Source organism: Mchenga conophoros, linkage group LG9, assembly GCF_057382185.1.
Source record: "Mchenga conophoros isolate Kocher_MC1m ecotype Shallow Benthic linkage group LG9, M_conophoros_male_GT1.1, whole genome shotgun sequence".
Classification (NCBI taxonomy): domain Eukaryota; kingdom Metazoa; phylum Chordata; class Actinopteri; order Cichliformes; family Cichlidae; genus Mchenga; species Mchenga conophoros.
The window spans coordinates 36788209-36810751 of NC_140534.1; the positions used below are offsets into that span (position 1 = coordinate 36788209).

Genomic DNA, 22543 nt, shown 5'->3' on the forward strand with positions numbered 1-22543 from the left:
CCACAGGGGTTTGGCGCGCTTCCTGCGTGCCTCCGCAGAGTGAGCGTGCTGGCGCAAAGCTCGTCACCGTCACAACAACAACAACAGGAGGACAAAGTGTCGCGACCTCCCCCCCCTCCCCGCCGGAACCGACCCCCTCCCCCGACGGACGCCCCCGGTCTCGTGTCACGGTAAGACTCGCTCGCGGACCCGCGCGCCCCTGGTCCCGCCGCGGTCGCCGTTTCCGCGGGGATGCTGCGCGCTCTCGAGCCGTTCATGGCCGCTCGAGCTCCGTGTGGCCGAGGCCGCGGCGCCGTGGCTGCTCGCGTGCCTGCGTGTCCGTCCCGGGGACGGCGGAACGGTGGCCCGCGAGCCGGTGAGCGCGCGGGTTAGCGAGAAACTCCATCTTCTCTCCGTCCTGCCCGCCATTTCACGCGCACTGACCGGGGCCCGCTCACGCACCGGTACCAAGTACAGATGGCGGAAGTACCGGTGATCCGACTAACGGCAACGCGACTTTCCCCGATCCTCACCAAGCGCCGTTCAGACCGGAATTGGCTGGCTTTATCCCGGGTTGGACCGGTACCGGGACAGGCTATCCCGGGCCGGGCTGTACCGGAACGCTCCGATCAACGATCGATATTAACGGCTACATGCTAACAGCTAGCCTGCTCTCGTCTCCTTAGCTCGACTCGCAGCGTGCACGCGTTCCATGCGCGTGTCCGCTGTATAGAAGCTGCATGTACTGCGCGCGCGTGTACCCGAGTCTGGTATTACAGCAGCACGTGACAGCTGGATCAACGACAGCATTGATGATTATCAGCGAATTGATCTGCTGATTGAACATTGATCACGTGTTGTTTGTTAAGCCAATTGGCTGCAGTTCTGCTCAGAGTTCCTGGATTACAGCAGTTGGAAATAAAGCTGTTGAAAAGTGTTTCACCTTTGACCTCAGCCTTACCACTTCCTATGTCCTAGCCTTGTTTCCTTTCCTTAGAGCAAGTGTGGAATCGTCCCAAGAAAAACCTCCGTCCTCAGACTGTTCGTCAGTAGGTCAGAATCAGATATCAGAATACTTTATTAATCCCTGGAGAAATTATTTTGATTACAGTGCTCCAGTACAAACAGTAACAAAGACAGACATTACAAGAAGTAACTAATAGACACAATATACTATATACTAGAGCAGGGCGATATGGCCAAAAATATTTATCACGATATATATTTGAAAATTTGCGATAACGATATAACTGACGATATAATTGATGCGAGACAAAATACAACTCCACAACATTACTAGCGCAAAAAGACAACCTCCCATTTATTTTCACTTAAACAAGAAGCTGGTTTTTATGTAAATTAAAGCTTTATAAAAATGTAACAGTGCAAATGTAAATTCCTTGCTTAAAGTATAACCAAAAGGCATTTCCAGTAGAAATGGGCTGACATATCCTGAGCATAACCATGTATAATATCCACTGAAGTTAAAAAGAGGTGCTTTGCAACATTAAACTGCAGTGTGCAGTACGTATTTTTTGGACCATAAGGTGCACGGGATTATAAGGCACATTAAGCGAAACAAAGCAGTCAGATAAATCAAACTTTATTAAACTCATTCTTCTTGCTTCCTCCACTTCTGTACCATTGATTCATTAATGTTGAATTCTCTGGCAGCTGCTCTATACCCATGTTGTTGCAGTATATTAATGACTAACCCTGTATTGTGGATGGATTATCTCAGTTGTTCTCCTGACTGAAGTTTGGTCCGTTTACAGCATCCTGCCATGCGATTGCATTTGTCTCTAACTATCAGGAACCTTAACGTTAACTTTTATAAGTGGAAAAGTGTTAGTGTTCGTCCTCCAGCTTCACTGTTTATGTTATGCTAACATAGCTGTGTCGCTAGCGATCACGTAGCACATCATTATATACCAGCTAGCCCAACTTCAGTAACTCTACAAACGTCACTGCTGTTTAGTTTCCTGTCTTCATTTATGTTGGACGTGATAGCAGAGCTGTACGTTTGAATTTTTTCAGAAATCTCTCAGTCAGAACATGCTATATCATGCTTAGGTAACTAGCGAAACTAGCGAGCAAACTTCCGCTAGCTTCCTGCTAACTTCTAACTCCGTTAAATGTAATAAATTTTGTTTTCATGGATGCCTGGAAGTTAAACTTCATAGTTACACCTGGTAAAGCAGCAACACTGGTCATTTTATTAAAGATGAAAGAATTGAGACAGTTTTTAACTATCAGTGATGCTGCAGTGTTCGTTTGAACTGAAGCATACAGAGTTTAGGACACAGATTACTCCCAGATTTAAGAGCATCTTAGTCTGACAAATACGACAATAACGACGGCCGCTTGCATGTTCTGCAAAAAATTGTGCTTTGTCGTGTATCTGACGGACAAACACCAAACCAGTTCCACATCACTGAAGTTGCACCATTTTTACAAACCAATTCTGGTTCATCTATTTCACTCAGCAATCGGCCATGTGCGTATGAAAACAAAGGCACTGCATGCGCGTTTTACTCATATTCTATCGCGATATTTCATTTTCCTATCTTTGCCTAACATTATACCGGTACAATATATGAACGGTACAATATGGCCCAGCCCTACTATATACTACACTATATATATATATATATATATATATATATATATATATATATATATATATATATATATACACACACATATATATGTGTGTGTGTGTGTGTGTGTGTGTGTAGAAGTCACTTATTGATAAATGTCTGAATAAGAAAGAAGAGCATGTGCAAAAAGGGTGTAGCTGTTGCAGTATACAGTGTGTTAAGAGGATGACTAAAGCTGGGCAGACACTGCGATTTTTTTTTCAGTCGCGTTATTCAGCTTCTGCTCAAACTGTACGATTGACTCGCAGGGGTTAGAAGGTCGTAGGTCACAATGCAGGGTCTCACACTATACGGCCCGATGCTCTGATGCGCCCCGAGTGCTCACACTGTGCGTCCATAGCATGAAGGTTATAACAGAAATTCTGTCGCTCGCTCGCTCCCTCTGTCTTTCACTCACACAGACACACACCACCATCAACTTTGCTAAATTGCTAATGAAAAATCAGGCAGCTGTTATTGAGCAGCAATGTAAATCCAACTATTTTCATGGTTGTTGTGGTCGTGATAATTTTGTGAGGCCACATCGAAAAGGCTCGGATGAGCTTTCCAAAGTTCTACAAGTGCCTCCATCGCTTGTTTCCAGATCACACGCTGCACTGCTGCTCCGTCTTTTTCACCAACGTTTATGTGTTTGCGTGTGCGCAGTGTGAGCGGCTGCGGTGGCACTCACGACGGTCATGTGGATTTCAAACCGGGAGCTGGTCGTGAGGTGTTAATCGCTTGCCATCACCAGTGTGTGAATGGGTGGATGACTGGATATGTAAAGCGCTTTGGGGTCCTTAGGGACTAGTAAAGCGCTATATAAATACAGGCCATTTACCATTTACACGACACACGATGAACGCCAAAATCGGGCCGATCAACAAAACGTTCGCACGACTCAAAAATCGGCTCAAAATGGGCCAAAAATCGCACAGTGTAAACCCAGCATTGTACAGGGATGGTGTACATCAGCTGTTCACACAGGTGGAACGACTGCGTCCTGACCCTCAGAGCTCTCTCATATATCCAAAGCACACTGAGCCTCAGCTCATGTGTCTGAACTGCCGGAAATATTGAGCCACTAATTTGCTCTGCTAAAAACATAGCTGGCTGCTTTTTCTTTGTAAGGAAGTGACTGTTAGGAGATTAGAATAAGTTACCTTACATAGCACAAGATGAAATCTCACATTTTTATATATTTTCCTGCTGTGGAACTCCTTTCCTCCACCCTGTTTGGGATTTGCAGTAACAGTCCTCCATCATCACTGATCCCAGCTGACATGAAGCATGAGTCCTGAAGACTGTTAAGTCCTCTAAGCACACGCTGGTCAGTTCATGTAGATCACAGTGTTGAGTAGGGCTGGGGAATATTATACCGTTCACGGTAATACTGGTACAATGCTAGGCAACGATAAGAAAATGAAATACTGCGATAGAATATGGGTAAAACGCGCAAGCGCAGTGCCGAAAAAGCGCGGCGGTAACGGAGAATGAGAATGGGGAAAGCAGATTGAGTGAAACGGATGAACCAGAATTAGTTTGTAAAAATGGTGCAACTTAACTGGTTTGGTGTTTGTCCATCAGATACACAACAAAGCACTTTTTTTTTGTAGAACATGCAAGTGGCCATCGTTATTGCCGTATTTGTTGGCCTAAGGTGCTCGTTAATCTGGGAGTAATCTGGGTCCTAAACGCCGTCCTTTAAGGTCCCGAAGTCAAACAAACATCACTGAGAGTTAAAAACTGTCTAAATTCTTCCATCTTTAATAAAATGACCAGTGTTGCTGCTTTACCAGGTATAACTATGATGTTTAACATCCAGGCATCCATGAAAACAGAATTCATTACATTTAACGGAGTTAGAAGTTAGCGGAAGTTAGCTCGCTAGTTTCGCTAGTTACCTAAGCATGATATAGCATGTTCTGACTGAGAGATTTCTGGAAAAAAAAATCAAACGTACAGCTCTGCTATCACTTCCAATATAAATGAAGACAATGACGTTTGTAGCGTTACTGAAGTTGGGCTAGCTGGTGTTTAATGCTGTGCTACGTGATCGCTAGCGACACAGCTATGTTAGCATAACATAAACAGTGAAGCTGGAGGACGAACACTAACACTTTTCCACTTATAAAAGTTAACGTTAAGGTTCCTGATAGTTAGAGACAAATGCAATCGCATGGCAGGATGCTGTAAACGGACCAAACTTCAGTCAGGAGAACAACTGAGATAATCCATCCACAATACGAGGTTAGTCATTAATATACTGCAACAACATGGGAATAGAGCTGCTGCCAGAGAATTCAACATTAATGAATCAATGGTACAGAAGTGGAGGAAGCAAGAAGAATGAGTTCAATAAAGTTTGATTTATCTGACTGCTTTGTTTCGCTTGATGTGCCTTATAATCCTGTGCACCTTATGGTCCGAAAAATACATATTTGACTTTTTTATTTGGCACACTGCAGTTTAATGTTGCAAAGCACCTCTTTTTAACTTCAGTGGATATTATACATGGTTATCGTCAGTTATATCGTTATCGCAAATTTTCAAATATATATCGTGATATATATTTTTGGCCATATCGCCCTGCCCTAGTGTTGTGCTCATACAGCGACGACTCAACGGGAAGTTCTAGCTGTGTGATGTTCAGTTGTGAGTTTAACAGCTGCTGATAAAAACTGTAAATATGTCAGCAGGTTACCGATGAAATAGAAAATGCAGTTATGACGAACACATGATATTACGTCGATGTTTTCATGAAAGATTAGGACTGTGGACAGCTATCTAAAGGATGCTCCGGCGTCTCCTCTGCTTAAGGACGCACTGAAGCTCCTTTCCTTAGTATGTGGGACAGCTCTGATTATGGCCGCCACACAGATACTTTCGGGTCACGTCTCTCAGTGAAGAACTTTCACTAGCAAAATGGACTCAGTGGGTTCAGTGAGCTGACAGGAAGTGACATCATTAACAGTTAGTGGTGGTTGATGTGACAGAAAGTTCAAAGATGAATCATCATTACGCTGATGGTGCGATCTCAAACATCGACTGTTTTTAAGAATCCAAACACTCTGAAGGGAAATCTTTAAAACCGCACCGTGAGTCGGAGGAGGCCTGTGAACATGTGACGCATGGATCACATGACCTGACAATAAAAGCCTGCTCACACGTTTGCAGTGAAAGGCTTTTAATTTGAAATAATACAGGAAGTTTATGTATAAGGGTTGGAGCAGGTCAGGTCTGCTGATTGGAAGGTCGGCGGTCCGATCTCTGGCCGCTGCAGTCTGTGTACCCTTGTTTCTCCATTAGAGTGTGAATGAGTGTGATTGGGAGACAGAGGCGCGTTGTATATAGCGCTCAAAGAGAAGTGCTACATAAGAACCAGTCCATTTACCACAAACAGCATGATGCAGTAACAGGTGACCAGGTTGCTATGGTAACAGACACCATCCAGCTGTGTACTGCAACTCCATTTACGCTGTTGTAATGTCAGAGCTGATGTCATCTGTGTTCAGTATCATGTGACGTATCACGTGATCAGCTGTGACCTCATGCAAACAGCTACAGATGTTCTTCCTGGCTAGTGTCGTTAGCTAACCATCAACACCTGGTTGTTGCTGGAGCCGGGGCATCGCCTCGGTCATAGCTGAAGGGAGAAATGGTGTCCTGGACCTCTGACATAGAACGCTGATCATTCATGCCTGAGGCCTTAGGATGGGGAAGGTATAGATCAGAGACACGAGGAGAACCTCACATGATTGTAATGTAAAAACGGGTGTTGATGATGTCACACATTTTGATTGGTCAGGTGGTTTCAGTCCTGGGGGATAATACTAGCTGTAAGTATCATTACCCCCAGACCAGGGTGCTTTGAACCTGATCACGTGATCTGTACCTGTTCTCAGATGGCGGAAATGGTGAAGTACGTGGACGACGAACATAAGAGCATCTTCTTGAAGCTGCTGAACGAGCAGCGGCTGGAGGGCGAGCACTGCGACATTGCCGTGGTCGTCGAAGACGTCAAGTTCCGTGCTCACCGCTGCGTCCTCGCCGCCTGCTCCAACTACTTTAAAAAGCTCTTCAAAAAACACGAGGTACCTCAAAAATACATCTGTGTACTTAATGAGTACTTCGAACACAAAGTATTGTGCAGATTTTTTCAGTTTTATTAGTATAGTGCCAACAACAGTTGCCTCAGGCAATTTAGATAGTAAGGTAAAGAGTACAATAATACAACAAATACAGTTTACCTGGTGAAGACCGACTGTGCAAGGTGACACCAAGGTCCCCGCCAGCAACATCTTATTAACATTTAAATCTACAACACATTTAATTTCATCATTTCATTTTAGAGGATCATCATTTAGCCTGGAGAAATAGTTTGCTGCTTTATAAGAAAGCCCTCCGCGAAGCCAGAACATCTTACTATTCGTCACTGATTGAAGAAAATAAGAACAACCCCAGGTTTCTCTTCAGCACTGTAGCCAGGCTGACAAACAGTCAGAGCTCTGTTGAGCCAACCATCCCTTTAACGTTAACTAGTAATGACTTCATGAACTTCTTCACAAATAAAATTTATACATTAGAGAAAAAAAGACCAATAATCATCCCACAGATGTAATATTATCTACAGCTGCTCTTAGTACTAATGCTTAGTATTGATGTTAAGTTAGACTCTTTTTCTCCAGTTGATCTTTCTGAGTTAACTTCAATAATTACTTCCTCCAAACCATCAACGTGTCTTTTAGACCCCATTCCTACAAAACTGCTCAAAGAAGTCCTGCCATTAATTAATTCTTCGATCTTAAATATGATCAACCTATCTCTAATGATCGGCTATGTACCACAGGCCTTCAAGCTGGCTGTAGTTAAACCTTTACTCAAAAAGCATCTCTAGACCCAGCAGTCGTAGCTAATTATAGGCCAATCTCCAACCTTCCTTTCATATCAAACATCCTTGAAAGAGTAGTTGTCAAACAGCTAACAGATCATCTGCAGAGGCTTATTTGAAGAGTTTCAGTCAGGTTTCAGAGCTCATCACAGCACAGAAACAGCTTTAGTGAAGGTTACAAATGATCTTCTTATGGCCTCTGACAGTGGACTCATCTCTGTGCTTGTCCTGCTAGACCTCAGTGCAGCGTTCGATACTGTCGACCATAATATCCTATTAGAGCGATTAGAACATGCTGTAGGTATTACAGGTACTGTGCTGCAGTGGTTTGTATCATATCTATCTAATAGACTCCAGTTTGTTCATGTAAATGGAGAGTCCTCTTCACAGCTTAACAGCTGTGTGCTGTGTCCCAGTTCAGGGTATAATGGTTACGCACACACAAACACACAGTAACACAGTATATATATATATATCCATCCATCCATCCATCTTCATCCGCTTTATCTGAGGCCGGGTCGCGGGGGCAGCAGCCTAAGCAAAGAGGCCCAGACCTCCCTCTCCCCAGCCACCTCCTCCAGCTTATCCGGGGGAATACCAAGGCGTTCCCAGGCCAGCCGAGAGATATAATCTCTCCAGCGTGTCCTGGGTCTGCCCCGGGGCCTCCTCCCGGTGGGACATGCCTGGAACACCTCACCCAGGAGGTGCCCAGGGGGCATCCTTGTCAGATGCCCGAACCACCTCAGCTGGCTCCTTTCGATGTGGAGCAGCAGCTGCTCTACTCTGAGCCCCTCCCGGATGGCCGAACTTCTCACCCTATCTCTAAGGGAGAGGCCAGCCACCCTTCGGAGGAAGCTCATTTCTGCCGCTTGTATCCGCGATCTCGTTCTTTCGGTAACTACCCACAGCTCATTGCCATAGGTGAGGGTAGGGACGTAGATCGACCAGTAAATTAATAATAATAATAATACATTTTATTTAAATAGCGCCTTTGAGAGCTTCGCTTTTACACTCAGCTCCCTCTTCACCACGACGGACCGGTGCAGCGTCTGCATTACTGCAGCCCCAATCCGTCTGTCGATCTCCGGCTCCCTTCTCCCATCACTCGCGAACAAGACCCCGAGATACTTGAACTCCTCCACTTGGGGCAGGAACTCATCCCCGACCCGGAGTGGGCACTCCACCCTTGTCCGGCTGGGAACCATGGCCTCAGATTTGGAGGTGCTGATCCTCATTCCCGCTGCTTCACACTCGGCTGCGAACCGTTCCAGTGCGAGCTGGAGGCCCTCACCCGATGAAGCCAACAGAACCACATCATCCGCAAAAATCAGAGATGAGATTCTGAGGCCACCAAAGCGAAAGCCCTCCGCCACTTGGCTGCGCCTAGAAATCCTGTCCATAAAAATTATGAACAGAACCGGAGACAAAGGGCAGCCCTGGCAGAGCCCATCACCCACCGGGAACGAGTCCGACTTATTGCTGGCAATGTGAACCAAGCTCTTGCAACGGTTGTATAGGGATCGAATGGCCCGTAGCAATGGGCCAGACACCCCATACTCCCGCAACACCTCCCTCAGGACACCCCGAGGGACACGGTCAAATGCCTTCTCCAAGTCCACAAAACACATGTAGACTGGTTGGGCAAACTCCCATGCACCCTCAAGTATCCTCGAGCGGATAAAGAGCTGGTCCAGTGTTCCGCGACCAGGACGAAAACTGCATTGTTCCTCCTGTATCCGAGGTTCGACTAGCGGACGAACTCTCCTTTCCAGCACCCTGGCATAGACTTCCCCAGGGAGGCTGAGGAGTGTAATCCCCTGTAGTTGGAACACACCCTCCGGTCTCCCTTCTTAAAGATATATATATATCTCCTCCTATATATGATATGTGTATATATATGGTAAATGGCCTGTATTTATATAGCGCTTTACTAGTCCCTAAGGACCCCAAAGCGCTTTACATATCCAGTCATCCACCCATTCACACACACATTCACACACTGGTGATGGCAGCTACATTGTAGCCACAGCCACCCTGGGGCGCACTGACAGAGGCGAGGCTGCCGGACACTGGCGCCACCTCTGACCACGAGTAGGCAACAGGTGAAGTGTCTTGCCCAAGGACACAACGACCGAGACTGTCCAAGCCGGGGCTCGAACCGGCAACCTTCCGATTACAAGGCGAACTCCCAACTCTTGAGCCACGATCGCCCCCACATACAGGGAGTGCAGAATTATTAGGCAAATGAGTATTTTGTCCACATCATCCTCTTCATGCATGTTGTCTTACTCCAAGCTGTATAGGCTCGAAAGCCTACTACCAATTAAGCATATTAGGTGATGTGCAACTCTGTAATGAGAAGGGGTGTGGTCTAATGACATCAACACCCTATATCAGGTGTGCATAATTATTAGGCAACGTCCTTTCCTTTGGCAAAATGGGTCAAAAGAAGGACTTGACAGGCTCAGAAAAGTCAAAAATAGTGAGATATCTTGCAGAGGGATGCAGCAGTCTCAAAATTGCAAAGCTTCTGAAGCGTGATCATCGAACAATCAAGCGTTTCATTCAAAACAGTCAACAGGGTTGCAAGAAGCGTGTGGAAAAACCAAGGCGCAAAATAACTGCCCATGAACTGAGAAAAGTCAAGCGTGCAGCTGCCAAGATGCCACTTGCCACCAGTTTGGCCATATTTCAGAGCTGCAACATCACTGGAGTGCCCAAGAGCACAAGGTGTGCAATACTCAGAGACATGGCCAAGGTAAGAAAGGCTGAAAGACGACCACCACTGAACAAGACACACAAGCTGAAACGTCAAGACTGGGCCAAGAAATATCTCAAGACTGGTTTTTCTAAGGTTTTATGGACTGATGAAATGAGAGTGAGTCTTGATGGGCCCGTGGCTGGATTGGTAAAGGGCAGAGAGCTCCAGTCCGACTCAGACGCCAGCAAGGTGGAGGTGGAGTACTGGTTTGGGCTGGTATCATCAAAGATGAGCTTGTGGGTCCTTTTCGGGTTGAGGATGGAGTCAAGCTCAACTCCCAGTCCTACTGCCAGTTTCTGGAAGACACCTTCTTCAAGCAGTGGTACAGGAAGAAGTCTGCATCCTTCAAGAAAAACATGATTTTCATGCAGGACAATGCTCCATCACACGCGCCCAAGTACTCCACAGCGTGGCTGCAAGAAAGGGTATAAAAGAAGAAAAACTAATGACATGGCCTCCTTGTTCACCTGATCTGAACCCCATTGAGAACCTGTGGTCCATCATCAAATGTGAGATTTACAAGGAGGGAAAACAGTACACCTCTCTGAACAGTGTCTGGGAGGCTGTGGTTGCTGCTGCACGCAATGTTGATGGTGAACAGATCAAAACACTGACAGAATCCATGGATGGCAGGCTTTTGAGTGTCCTTGCAAAGAAAGGTGGCTATATTGGTCGCTGATTTGTTTTTGTTTTGTTTTGAATGTCAGAAATGTATATTTGTGAATGTGGAGATGTTACATTGGTGTCACTGGTAAAAATAAATAATTGAAATGGGTATATATTTGTTTTTTGTTAAGTTGCCTTATAATTATGCACAGTAATAGTCACCTGCACACACAGATATCCCCCTAAAATAGCTAAAACTAAAAACAAACTAAAAACTACTTCCAAAAACATTCAGCTTTGATATTAATGAGTTTTTTGGGTTCATTGAGAACATGGTTGTTGTTCAATAATAAAATTATTGCTCAAAAATACAACTTGCCTAATAATTCTGCACTCCCTGTATACACATACATCATACATGTATGTGTATATGTATGGTGACTGCAGTTCACTTCATGGCCTCCAGGGGTTCCCGAGTGTGTTCTGGTGAGATGTCTCACCTGTACGTGTGTGTCTTCTCAGGTGGACAACTCATCAGTGATTGAGATTGACTTCATCCGCTCTGACATCTTTGAGGAAGTCCTGAACTACATGTACACGGCAAAGATCTCTGTGAAGAAGAAGGACGTCAACCTGATGATGTCATCAGGCCAGATCCTCGGCATCCGCTTCCTTGACAAACTCTGCTCTCAGGTAACACACACGGGCGACACACAGACAGGTAATCCACATACAAGTGAAGCGTGTACACAGGTAATGCACATGCAGGTAGCATAAAATGCATGTAACACACAAGCTGGTGACACACACAGGTAACAGGTGTTGGTGGGTGTGTCCTCAGAAGCGAGATGTGTCGTCGGAGGACAAGGAGAAGTTTCCCTATGACATCGTAAAGATGGCGCTGCCGCCTGAGGCTCAGCTGGCCGCCGACTCGGAGGTACGGATTAACCCATTGTTTACCAGTTAACTGTCAGAGCCTGTACTTTGTAATCTGATTACTGTTGTGTGTAGGTGCTTGACGATGACACGTCCGCCACAGATGACCTTGTGGAGCCCTCGGCCAATCCGGAGCTGGAGAAGTCTCCCAGTACAGCGCTGCATGTGCAAGAGGCGATCCTAAAGGAACTGACCAATGAGGATGTGCACAAGGTACGCATACTTACACCTGAGTATTCCTGTATCCACGACGACTGTCACTGACACATCGTCCATCCAGGTAACCTGCTACAACCAGGATGTGGTGACGGAGATGGAGGCGGAGCCTAAAGAGCTTGGAGCGGAGCATCACGCCACACAGACGCTGACCTTCGCGGACAGCATAGGGGAAGTGAAGGACGAGCAGCCGCCAGGCTGGTCAACGGCGACTGCCGACATGAAGTTCGAATACCTGCTGTACGGACACCGCGAGCAGCTCGCCTGCCAGGTGTGTGGGAAGACTTTCTTGGATGAGAGCAGACTCAGGTAAGTACACACCTCAATGATGAAAATGGATCTTGAAGCCACAGGCGAAGGACACATCTGTCTGTCTCTGCTCAGGAAGCACGAGAAGCTTCACTCGGCCGAGCGTCCGTTCGCCTGTGACATTTGCACCAAAGCTTTCACTACCCACGCTCACCTGAAAGGTAACCACACCCACGTACGTTTACTTGCTTCTTACTTCTATGCTCCCTGAGGTCACCCTAACCCTCACCTGTCTGTTCAGAACACCTGAAGATCCATGCAGGTTTCAAACCCTACAGGTGTGACGTGTGTGGGAAATCGTTCATTCGCGCTCCGGACCTGAAGAAACACGAACGAGTTCACAGCAACGAGCGGCCCTTCGCCTGCCAGATGTGCGAAAAGGTGAACTCACCTGTCCTCTCACCTGTGCGCCCATCTTTCCTGTCACCATTGTAACCAGTCTGGCTCTCACCTGTGTGCCTGCAGGCTTTTAAACACAAGTCTCACCTGAAGGATCACGAGAGGAGACACAGAGGAGAGAAACCGTTCGTCTGTCCGTCCTGCACCAAGGCCTTCGCCAAGGTACTGCACTCAGTGTACTGAGTACTACATATGGTATATATAGACAGTACTACACACAGTATATAGACTAGAGATGGCACGATACCACTTTTAATGTCCGACACCGATATCATAAATTTGGATATCGGCCGATACCGATATGAATCCAATATAGTGTTTTTTAATCAATAAAACTCTTTTTTTAATATCTTGCTGCTTTTTGTATAAGTTCATACTCAAGTTTAAATAAACAACACTAAAGCTATTCTGTTATACCTGTATGTAAAAAATACACTGCACCCAAAATATTTCATAGTTCAGCAACACTGATCAATCTAATAAACTTAAACCTGCTCCATCCTCCTATTCTGGTATTTTAAAGAGTAAGCAACCAAACTAATAGGGCTCTAAAACATATATCGGTTGTTAAGCGTAACGCTGGAATGCTTTACAAACACTCAGAGATGAACTTACACACTTGTTTTACTTCTCTCTGGGATCACTTCCTCGGAGATGAAATGCTGGTTTGGTAGCGAGGCTACAAATACACACAGCCGCTCTATCAGGTGACCACACTGCTGCGACGTTATGAGCCGAGTTACGCCGTGTCGCAAGTTTTGTGAGGTGCTTTTTTGATATTTAATGGATCGGATTACATTTTTTATTTCTCTCCGATATCCGATCCAGTAATTCACGTCAGTATTGGACCGATACCGATACGTAATATCAGATCGGTCCATCTCTAGTACATATTATACCATATATACAGTACTGCAATCAGTATATACACAGTACTGTGTGGTCTTCCTAGTTAAAAATAACACAGCATCCTCTTTTGCATTGTGAGCTTCCTCGCCAAACATTATTATGCAACACCACAGACCAGTCTTCTTTTAGGTGCCCCACTGTTGCCATTCATCAGCTTTCTTAAATGCAGTGCCCCCTGCTGGTCAGCCTTATCATTACATCAACATCTGCATGTCAACACAAGTACTATAACAGAGTATATACAGTACTGCACTAAGTATGTGTAATATTATGCTGTAGTATTACACAGTGTCCGTAGTGCCGGTACGTTTGTGTTGTGGTGCGTTCACTGTCCTTCTGTCATTTCAGGCGTCAGATCTGAAGCGTCATGAGAACAACATGCACAGTGAGAGGAAGCAGCTGAATCCTTTGCAGAGTGACACTGAGACACTGCAGGCTGCTGCCATGGCTGCTGAGGAGCAACATCTGGACTCCATCAGCTGCTCCTAACATCTGGACAGCCCATTAACCTTTTGTTTTCTCACAAACTTTGAACTGACTTTGGCTGTGTTTGCTAGGAGCCTTTTTTCCTGCATCGAGTTGATGCACGTGAACCCAAGTGTAAGATAAACCGAGCGGTCATGTGATTCACATGTTGTCATGTGACCTCCCTCTGGCTACATGTGTGATTTGTAACCTGGCGTGTTTGTCTTTTCAGTTTGAAGCATAAATTTATAAACTGTGTAAATTATAAACACTTCTGCTCAGTTTCATGAGCAATGACAGAGAGAACAGTTTCAATAAAGATTCAACCTTATCGACATGTTCTCCTAAGGTTATTAGCCCAAAAAGGTTGTTCATCATTGGTCACATGACCAATTTAAGACAACACAACAACAAGATGCAGCGACCCAGAGTCTCCATTTCCACTTAGGTCGAAAGTGCAGACTTCAAACTATATACCAGTTTTTAAATTGTGTCGATGGGCCACAAAACCAGAGTTATGATTAAAAAATACACGCAATGGTTTTTCTGAACAAAAGAGCGGTGTTTACAGCGGGAAGAAACGGCGTTTTCTAAGGACAACGCTAGCAAACACTCTCCGTTTGCAATTGAAAAAAGAAAAAACACCCCTAATTTTTGTTAAAGTTTTCCATGTCAACCAATCAACTTGTTCTGTAAATAGATTTAAATGGTTATATAAAACACGCCTGAAGCCTTGGCTGCATTTTTTGGTGAATAGTACCATATAACTTTGTAGTTTGCAAATCTTGTACATACTTTTTTAGAAATATACAATTTATAATTGCATTTCAAGTTATGAAAATGATTCATTAAACATGTTTGAGGTTTTTACAGTAAAACATAACTTTTTTCTACTCGGATTTTACATTTTTTGTCTGAATTTAGATTAATTGTGCAAATACAGTATGTCAAAATGAAAAAATAACTCCAATTTCAGATATTTGAGGTTGTGCTGAAAATAATGATACCAAACAAGGCAAGATAAACCGTTTTTAAAGTTGAAATATAGAAGTAAAATCAAAAGTAGTCAAAAACGGCCGGTTAAACTCACAGCTGGACTGCTACTTCCTGTTGAACGGTTGCTGCATGAGCTCCACATTAAGGCTCAGTGAATAGTAATGCCTTTTGCGGTATTGCAGTCTTTAGAATTAGTTTTTCCCTTCAGTACAAATCTGCTGGGATAACTGATGATGGAGAAATGCTTTCAGCTGCTGCAGACATCAGTAAATCTGACCTTTGTAAAGAAGGAGACTGATCTTGTTTCTATGACCACCATAAAACAATGGGGTCAGAACACCTAGCGAAATCAGATGTGTGCTTTGTAGTCCATCAACTGGTTTCAACATGGCAGACATCCAGCGTGGCACTGGATGCCACAAAGGTAAGGGCTTTTCTCTTTTCCTAAGACCTTCTCCTACCCACTTTTCCTTGATCTCGATGATGCAGGATCAGGAGACCGGAGGAACTTTTGCAGCTTTGTCTCTTTGTCGAGGGCATGTCTGTCTTCCGTTAACATTGGCTGTATCCTGGTATGCTCAGTGTTTTGCTCATGCACATTCTGGACAAACCTCTGGTCTGACGGTAAACTGATGAGAGAGCGCTGCTGCTGGTCTGCTTTCATTGTTCTGAGATCAGCTAGCAAGAAAACAAATGTCAGTGAAAAATGAGTTTTGTCATGTGGCCGACGTGATGTAAAGATGGGGCACGAATAAGTTTTTAATAACGAGTTTCATACATTAACACGTAAATGTGTGATGTTGACCATCTCTGATCAAAGATGAACCGATGCTGGTGCAGCAGCACTTTCAGCATCTGTGAGAACGTCTGAATGTAACCGGCTGCCATGACAACACTCTAACTTCATGTGAATATTGACCATTAACCATGTCAAGACTGATCACACGTTTTAATTTTTGAATTAATATTTTAATATGCGTTTGTACGTAGATGTAGGCCTGTGGTTCTGTTTTTCGGGGTCCCAACAGGACTCCAAACATATGCTTTATACAGCATCATATTTGATGTATCACATCATGTACTGAAACTAGCTCAACCGCCCCTCCCTGAGCCTGACTCTGCCGGAGGGTTTTGCTCATAGGGCATATGATTGTTGCCACTATTGTTGTGATTTGGCGCTGTATAAATAAAACTGAAGTGAATTGAACTTAATTTTACAACAGAGACTCTAGAGGGACTGATCTACCATCAACAGGTGGGACTGATAGGGTTTGACCTTCAAGGCTACTCAGGTCTGCTTATTGTCTCAGTGTTAGTGAAGAAAACAGCTGGACCATTTGGAGGTAGGATGCTCACCCACACTGGTTCCATCTGAACTCTGGGCAGATGTCATGGGACCGGAGGTTAGGACTTTCAATCAGAGAGGCAGGACAGACTTCCTGTACAGGGGTCGTGGGCTGTGCAGATCGACGAGGGTATGCAGGGAACTTGAATAAATGTTCAGTTTCTATGCTGTACGTCAGAACAAGATCCAGACTGTGATGAAAGTGGTGGCTTTTACATTTTCAGAGAAAAGTCAGCTTTGAGACTAATCATTTAAGTATCTAGATCAGGGGTATACACAGTGGGCCAAAATTCAAAACTGGAACAAAGTCGCGGGCTAACGTTAATATTTATTGAAATATATTTATTCCTCCAGATATAAGAATGAATCTTTTCGTATGGACTCAAACACGTTTTGCTGAAAAACTGAATATGGAACAAGCAAAGCTTAATACTAAACAATATATACATTAGCTGTATAATATAATATTTGGTATGGCTTCGCGGGCCAAATGTAATTAGGCTGCGGGCCAAATTTGGCCCGCGGGCCAGAGTTTGACACCTATGATCTAGATAATGAAATTGAGTAAGGTGATTGATGGATAACAACGAGTGTAGAGTAATGAGGTGGAATGGAAGATTACTACTGCTGCTCCTCCACAGGAGCAACAATGTGGCCTTGTGAGCTTCTCATTGTCTTTTATTTTGGTGCTTTGGAAGGAAACACAGTCTTTTCTCTCCCAAGAAGACCAGTGTTTCCACAGAAGGTTTCTGAATTATCCAAATTTCCGAATTAAGGACCACATCATTTTTTGGACACCACTCAGACCGACAGCGAATTATGGAGAGCATGTAGGTAAACATGTCACTCCTGGTGCGACTGGGACCAGAGAAAACAAATTAGTAACCCATTAATTCATTATTACCTTTCTAACGTCTGATTGAGAGAACTGATTTTATCTTTAATATATCTTTAAAAATGTGATTTATCCATGAATTTATGATCAGCATTTCATAAAAAACAAAAATCTTTCACTTCCATCTTTTTTAATTCAGGACATTAAACACATAAACTGTCATGTGTCCGCTTTAGTGACCAGGATATAAAGAGTCCTTTAAATAAGCTGTCCAAAACTTTCAGGTAAATGGCCTGCATTTGTATAGCGCTTTTATAGTCCCTAAGGACCCCAAAGCGCTTCACACTACATTCAGTCATCCACCCATTCACACACACATTCACACACTGGTGATGGCAGCTACATTGTAGCCACGGCTGCCCTGGGGCGCACTGACAGAGGCGAGGCTGCCGGACACAGGCGCCACCGGGCCCTCTGACCACCACCAGTAGGCAAACATGGGGTTAGTATCTTGCCCAAGGATATTTGGCATGCAGCCAGGAGGCAGCCTGGGATCGAACCACCGACCTTCTGATTAGTGGCTGACCTGCTCTGCCACTTGAGCAGGTCAGCCAAATGTTAATAAACAGAAGTTTACAAACAGCACAATAAACACTGCTTTAAGCTGATCTGTAAACTCTGTCCTTTTCCAAAAGTCCGGGCTGGTAACCTGAACCCAGAGACAAGAGGACATGAAAAGATTCAGCTTATGGAGATCCAAATAAAACATCTGCAGATGCAGAGAGTGAACTGGAACATGTTTCTGAAGATGCAGAAAATAAAAGTGAAGAAAATTAATGAAAAACAGTCAAACTACAAAAGAAAGATCAATGAAAACCTGGAGGAAAGTAAACTTGTTCTGGTAAAATGATCATTAATAATATTCAGATGTTTTCTGAGTTTATCTGTGGAGCAAATAAAATATTTAACCTGAAGGAATTGAAATTGTGTCCTGATACGAGCTGAGCAGCAGAACACACTGTGTAACTCTAAAGTAGTAGGAAAGAGAAGCAGCAGAGTTTGATTACTGACAGAGACGTTAGTGATGGACTGCAGATGTTATTTCAAATCAAATCTCTTTGTTTGTATTGGGAGTGAAGGAAAGCTTTAATGAGACAAAACAAACTAGTTGTTATGTTTTATACAGTCTGTAATCTGACTACTGTAAAGAGTAACAAACTACAACAGGTAAAGTAATCTGTAATGTGAAATTCAATAAAAGAAAGGATTAAAAAACAGTATTGTGACAAAGTGAATCGAGCTGCTCCAGCTTCTTAGTGAGACAAAACTTAATTGATGCTGAGCAGGTTCAAGCCTGCAGGTCTGTTTCTGCACATCAAACCAAACATCTACCTTTTATCCTTCATCACTCCTCTTCTTTTTCTTCGCAGGAAATCTAATCTGCAGCTCCATCAGGCAGACCTCCCCTCTGCTCCTCCTCTTCCTCCTCTGCTTTCTCCTGAAAATTTCAGCCTCAGTCTCGATGAGCGTCTTTCACCGAGCACGTCGAGTGACTGAACGGGAGCTGAACAACAACCAATTGCACAGCTTCACATGCCACTTGGTGGTCAGGTGTTGTTACCGTGATGACGGTGAGCCGTGCGTTTAGGATGACGGGAAATTCTTCAGCTCTGACTCGTCAAAATCATGTAGTGAAGGAGATGAAAAGGGCAATCTACAGTAAACCTCCTCGAAACAGGATTGGAGCTGCGGTAAGTCTCTGTATCGAATTACTCACTAACTAGTCAAAGGCCACTAACTTATCATTAAACACTAACAGATCAATATCAGCCAATAACCATCCAGTAATCATAAAATAGTGACACTTGTTTTTTTTCTGACAGCAAAGTTTCTTCGTCATGTCGGTGTTTGCAGCGGCCATGCTAGCTCCTGCGGCGTGGATCCTCCGTCACCTACCAGAGTACCGCCAAAGGGTGCAGCGCAGTCCCAGGACCTGACCCTCATCTTCATCATTATTACCAGACCCTCATCTTCATCAAGCTGACTGTTCTGAAGCTGCTCTCATCTTCCTTGCCACTTTAAACCTATGATGAAGTTTTAAATATCAATAATAAACTTTGATCAGTCTCTGAAATCAATCGCATTTTTATACTGAAGTTTGCAGGTTTTGTTTATTACAGTGTGAGCAGTTTCTCCTCATGGAAGCACTGGTAATTATAATGAATGTGGCAGTTGGCTTCTTTCAGAAGAACGTATCTGATGTGCCCTGTCTTTTCTTCGAGGGCTGCTCCTTGTTGGATTGGACTGTTTGTCCCATTTGAGTGGCTTAATAAAAGAACAGCAACAGGAAGTGTGTTTGTGCAGGAATGTTTCTGTTTATTTTGCCAGATTTACAGAGTCAATTATTTTCAATGATAGAGAACATCAGTTCCCACGGAAATGACCGGATTAAAATTGAGACAGGAAGTGTTTCTTGTTTTCACACACGTTCAGATTCTGTGACTGAGCAGAGAAAAAAGGGATTAAACCAAAGAATAGTGAATCAGCCTTGACTGGTCAATGCTCTATCAGTTGTTACATAAGTTAAAATATTGGAGTCAGATCAAAATAAAACTGCTCCCCTGATGTTTATTTTACATCAGTGTTCCCACTATTATCTCTCTCACTTCTCTGAAGACGAAGAAGAAGAGGAGGCTCTGAGGCCACAAAGTTAAGCTCTATCACAAATGTTGTTTTTGTCTGTATAGAGCAAGGGTGGGAACTGCAGGCCTGGAGGGCCGGTGTCCTGCTGGGGCCTGTGCCCTTGATCCAACACAGCTGATTTAAATGGATAAATGAAAGTTCTCCAGAGGCCTGGTAATGAACTAATCATCTGATTCAGGTGTGAAACCTGCAGGACACCATCTGTGAGAATACAGTTACAAATCACGCTTGTAGTTTCTCCCACATACTGCAGAACAACTGCTTGCTCTAGAACCCTGAATGTTGAAGTGGAGAAACCCAACCCTAGGCAGCCAATAGGTCAGTTTATTCACCCTGTTGGATAACTTATAACTTCCACAACCAGATGCCATTTTTTATGGACCCAGATGTTTTACTGCAATTCCAAAGACCATTTCTGTTTTACTCTGCACAACCTTTCTCATATTTACAGTCAGGCTGTTTTCATCAGCACAGCCTTTCCCTTTGTCTTTACAGCAGTCAGTGGATACTGGAAATGTAGCTGAGATATAATATACTGAGTGTGAACATTCTCAAAACTGTATTGTATATAGTTTTTTTTAATAAATAAAAAAAAATATATACAATACATAAATAAATCCAGTTTCCAGCCAGTCTGTGTCTGTCGTCACAACGCAGTCAACCGTTTGAAATCTGCTACAGAAACACAGACCAGTGACATGTTTTGTAAGTGATCTCATATGATGCCAATCAAATCCTTTATTCAGAGCACATGTGAAAAATAGAAAACTAAAGAGACAAGGGGCCTGTCTCAATATGCGTACTTGCGTTCTCATGTACTGGGAATACGTCATCAGTCAGAGACCAAGTACTGTTCCAATTCGAAGTACGCATCAAGGCGAGAACATGAAAAATTCCTGGATGTGTTCTCGCTCCGCCCGTTTTATCGAGCATGCATCGGCGGTGACTTGTGTGGACTTGGTACAGCTAAATATCCCAGAATGCATTTCGCAAGACCTTTATGAAAATGGCCGAGGAGAAAACGCATAATTGTATGTTCAATACTACTATTATTGTAATATGCAGTGCATTTTCAATGCATTTTTATACAATAATATAGTTATTTAAACTTCGAATGCTTAGTAAATGTAACACTGCAGACCCTAATTAAAAATTTCCTATGCCCCTTTTTTGGAGGCGCCTTGCCCGCCAAATACACTGCAAAATCTCCAGTGTTAAATTGACACTAGAAAGTGTCTATATGTGTCCACTCTTTTGAGTGTTAAATTAACACTTTTGACAATACCCCTGGCTATTAAAATTAGGGAAGATTCAAGTATTGTGGGTGTGAACGGAGCAGGGAGAGGACATAAATTATTTCTGTATGCAGACGATATTTTAGAGATGTGTCAGGACCAGTGTTGGGACTAACGCGTTATTAAGTAACGCGTTACAGTAACTACGTTATTATTGTGGTAACGAGCACGGTAACTAGTTATTATGCCAAAATCAGGAACGCGTTAGTCGTTACTGGGATTTAGATAGGGTCGTTACTCGTTACTTCGTGTGGTGCCTATCGCGGAGCTTCCCCAGATTCAGTAACATTAGCAAATGGTAGATCTCAGACCTACCATTTATCAGCTCAAACATCCAACGACATGAATGCTTTAAAAGCATCAGCATCAACTCTTCTCTGACAGCATGGTGGGAGTTTCTAAAATTGACGGCGTCTTCATTAATCCCATGCAAACGTACACCTATCTGGAACAACCCTGACATATTACAAAACAATAATATGATAAACTTTTCAGATTGGAGTGGTAAAGGAATCAAATATTTAGAACATATACTAGAAGGAACAGAATTTATTTCATTTGACGGACTAGTTACACAATATGGGATCAACAAGAAAAGATTTTTAGAATATCAACAAATTAAATCCATAGTAAAAAAGAAATTTAAACCGGGTCAAGTTGAACTACAAACACCACCAAGTGTGGTTCAATTTCTTACTCTTAAACCCCCCAATTACTATCCAAAATATACAGAATGCTTTCTAAAACAGATGAATCAATATCACTTCCTATTGCAAAATGGGAAGCGGATTTATCAGTTAACTTAGACCTAAACTTCTGGTCTCAGATTTGCTTAAAAACCTTTCATCTAATTAGAAATCCCAGTCTTCAATTAATTCAATACAAAATATTACATAGAGTGCACTATACAAGTCATCGGATGTTCAAGATGGGCTTTACGTCTACCAACAACTGCTCACACTGCCAAACCAATTCACCGGACAATTATATCCACGCTCTTTGGTTCTGTCCACCAGTTCAGAAGTTGTGGCGCGAGATATGTGAAGACTTATCGAAGTGTCTGAAATGTAACATTCCAACTTCCCCCTTAGTGTGTTTGTTGGGCAGCTTAGATAATGTCACTACAGAAAAGAATATAGCCCATATGGTTTTCACTGCCCTATGCATAGCCAAGAAAACAGTCCTCATGAACTGGAAAAATAAAAATAATCTTAATTCTAACCAATATAGAAATTATCTATTAGATTACATTAGTCTTG

At 43.5% G+C, this 22543-nt stretch overlaps 1 protein-coding gene and 1 long non-coding RNA gene across 3 annotated transcripts; both read left to right on the forward strand.

The window, feature by feature from the left end:
- Positions 1–50: 50 nt before the first annotated feature.
- zbtb14 (zinc finger and BTB domain containing 14) lies at positions 51–14441 on the forward strand. Of its 2 annotated transcripts, none has more exons than XM_085285759.1 (10): positions 51–170; positions 6524–6712; positions 11399–11569; positions 11718–11813; positions 11888–12025; positions 12093–12337; positions 12413–12498; positions 12579–12718; positions 12803–12898; positions 13994–14441. In XM_085285759.1, exons 2-10 carry the CDS (start codon positions 6524–6526, stop codon positions 14132–14134), a joined length of 1302 nt encoding a protein of 433 aa, XP_085141885.1. In that variant the 5' UTR covers positions 51–170; the 3' UTR covers positions 14135–14441. The 2 variants fall into 2 exon arrangements, with proteins under 2 accessions (XP_085141885.1, XP_085141886.1); XM_085285760.1 differs by lacking the exon at positions 51–170 and adding an exon at positions 384–1032.
- Positions 14442–18858: 4417 nt separating this feature from the next.
- On the forward strand, positions 18859–19547 carry LOC146567838 (uncharacterized). Its single transcript, XR_014893714.1, has 2 exons — positions 18859–19037; positions 19170–19547. It is a non-coding gene; the product is annotated as an uncharacterized LOC146567838 (long non-coding RNA).
- Positions 19548–22543: the final 2996 nt, after the last annotated feature.

What these genes read in the sequence shown, in the direction of transcription:
- zbtb14 (XM_085285759.1), top strand. Translation starts at nt 6,524, where the DNA reads ATGGCGGAAATGGTGAAGTACGTGGACGACGAACATAAGAGCATCTTC. An exon ending in TTGACAAACTCTGCTCTCAG is followed by an intron (nt 11,570 to 11,717) that starts GTAACACACACG and finishes GTGTGTCCTCAG; the next exon opens with AAGCGAGATGTGTCGTCGGA. An exon ending in TACCCACGCTCACCTGAAAG is followed by an intron (nt 12,499 to 12,578) that starts GTAACCACACCC and finishes CTGTCTGTTCAG; the next exon opens with AACACCTGAAGATCCATGCA.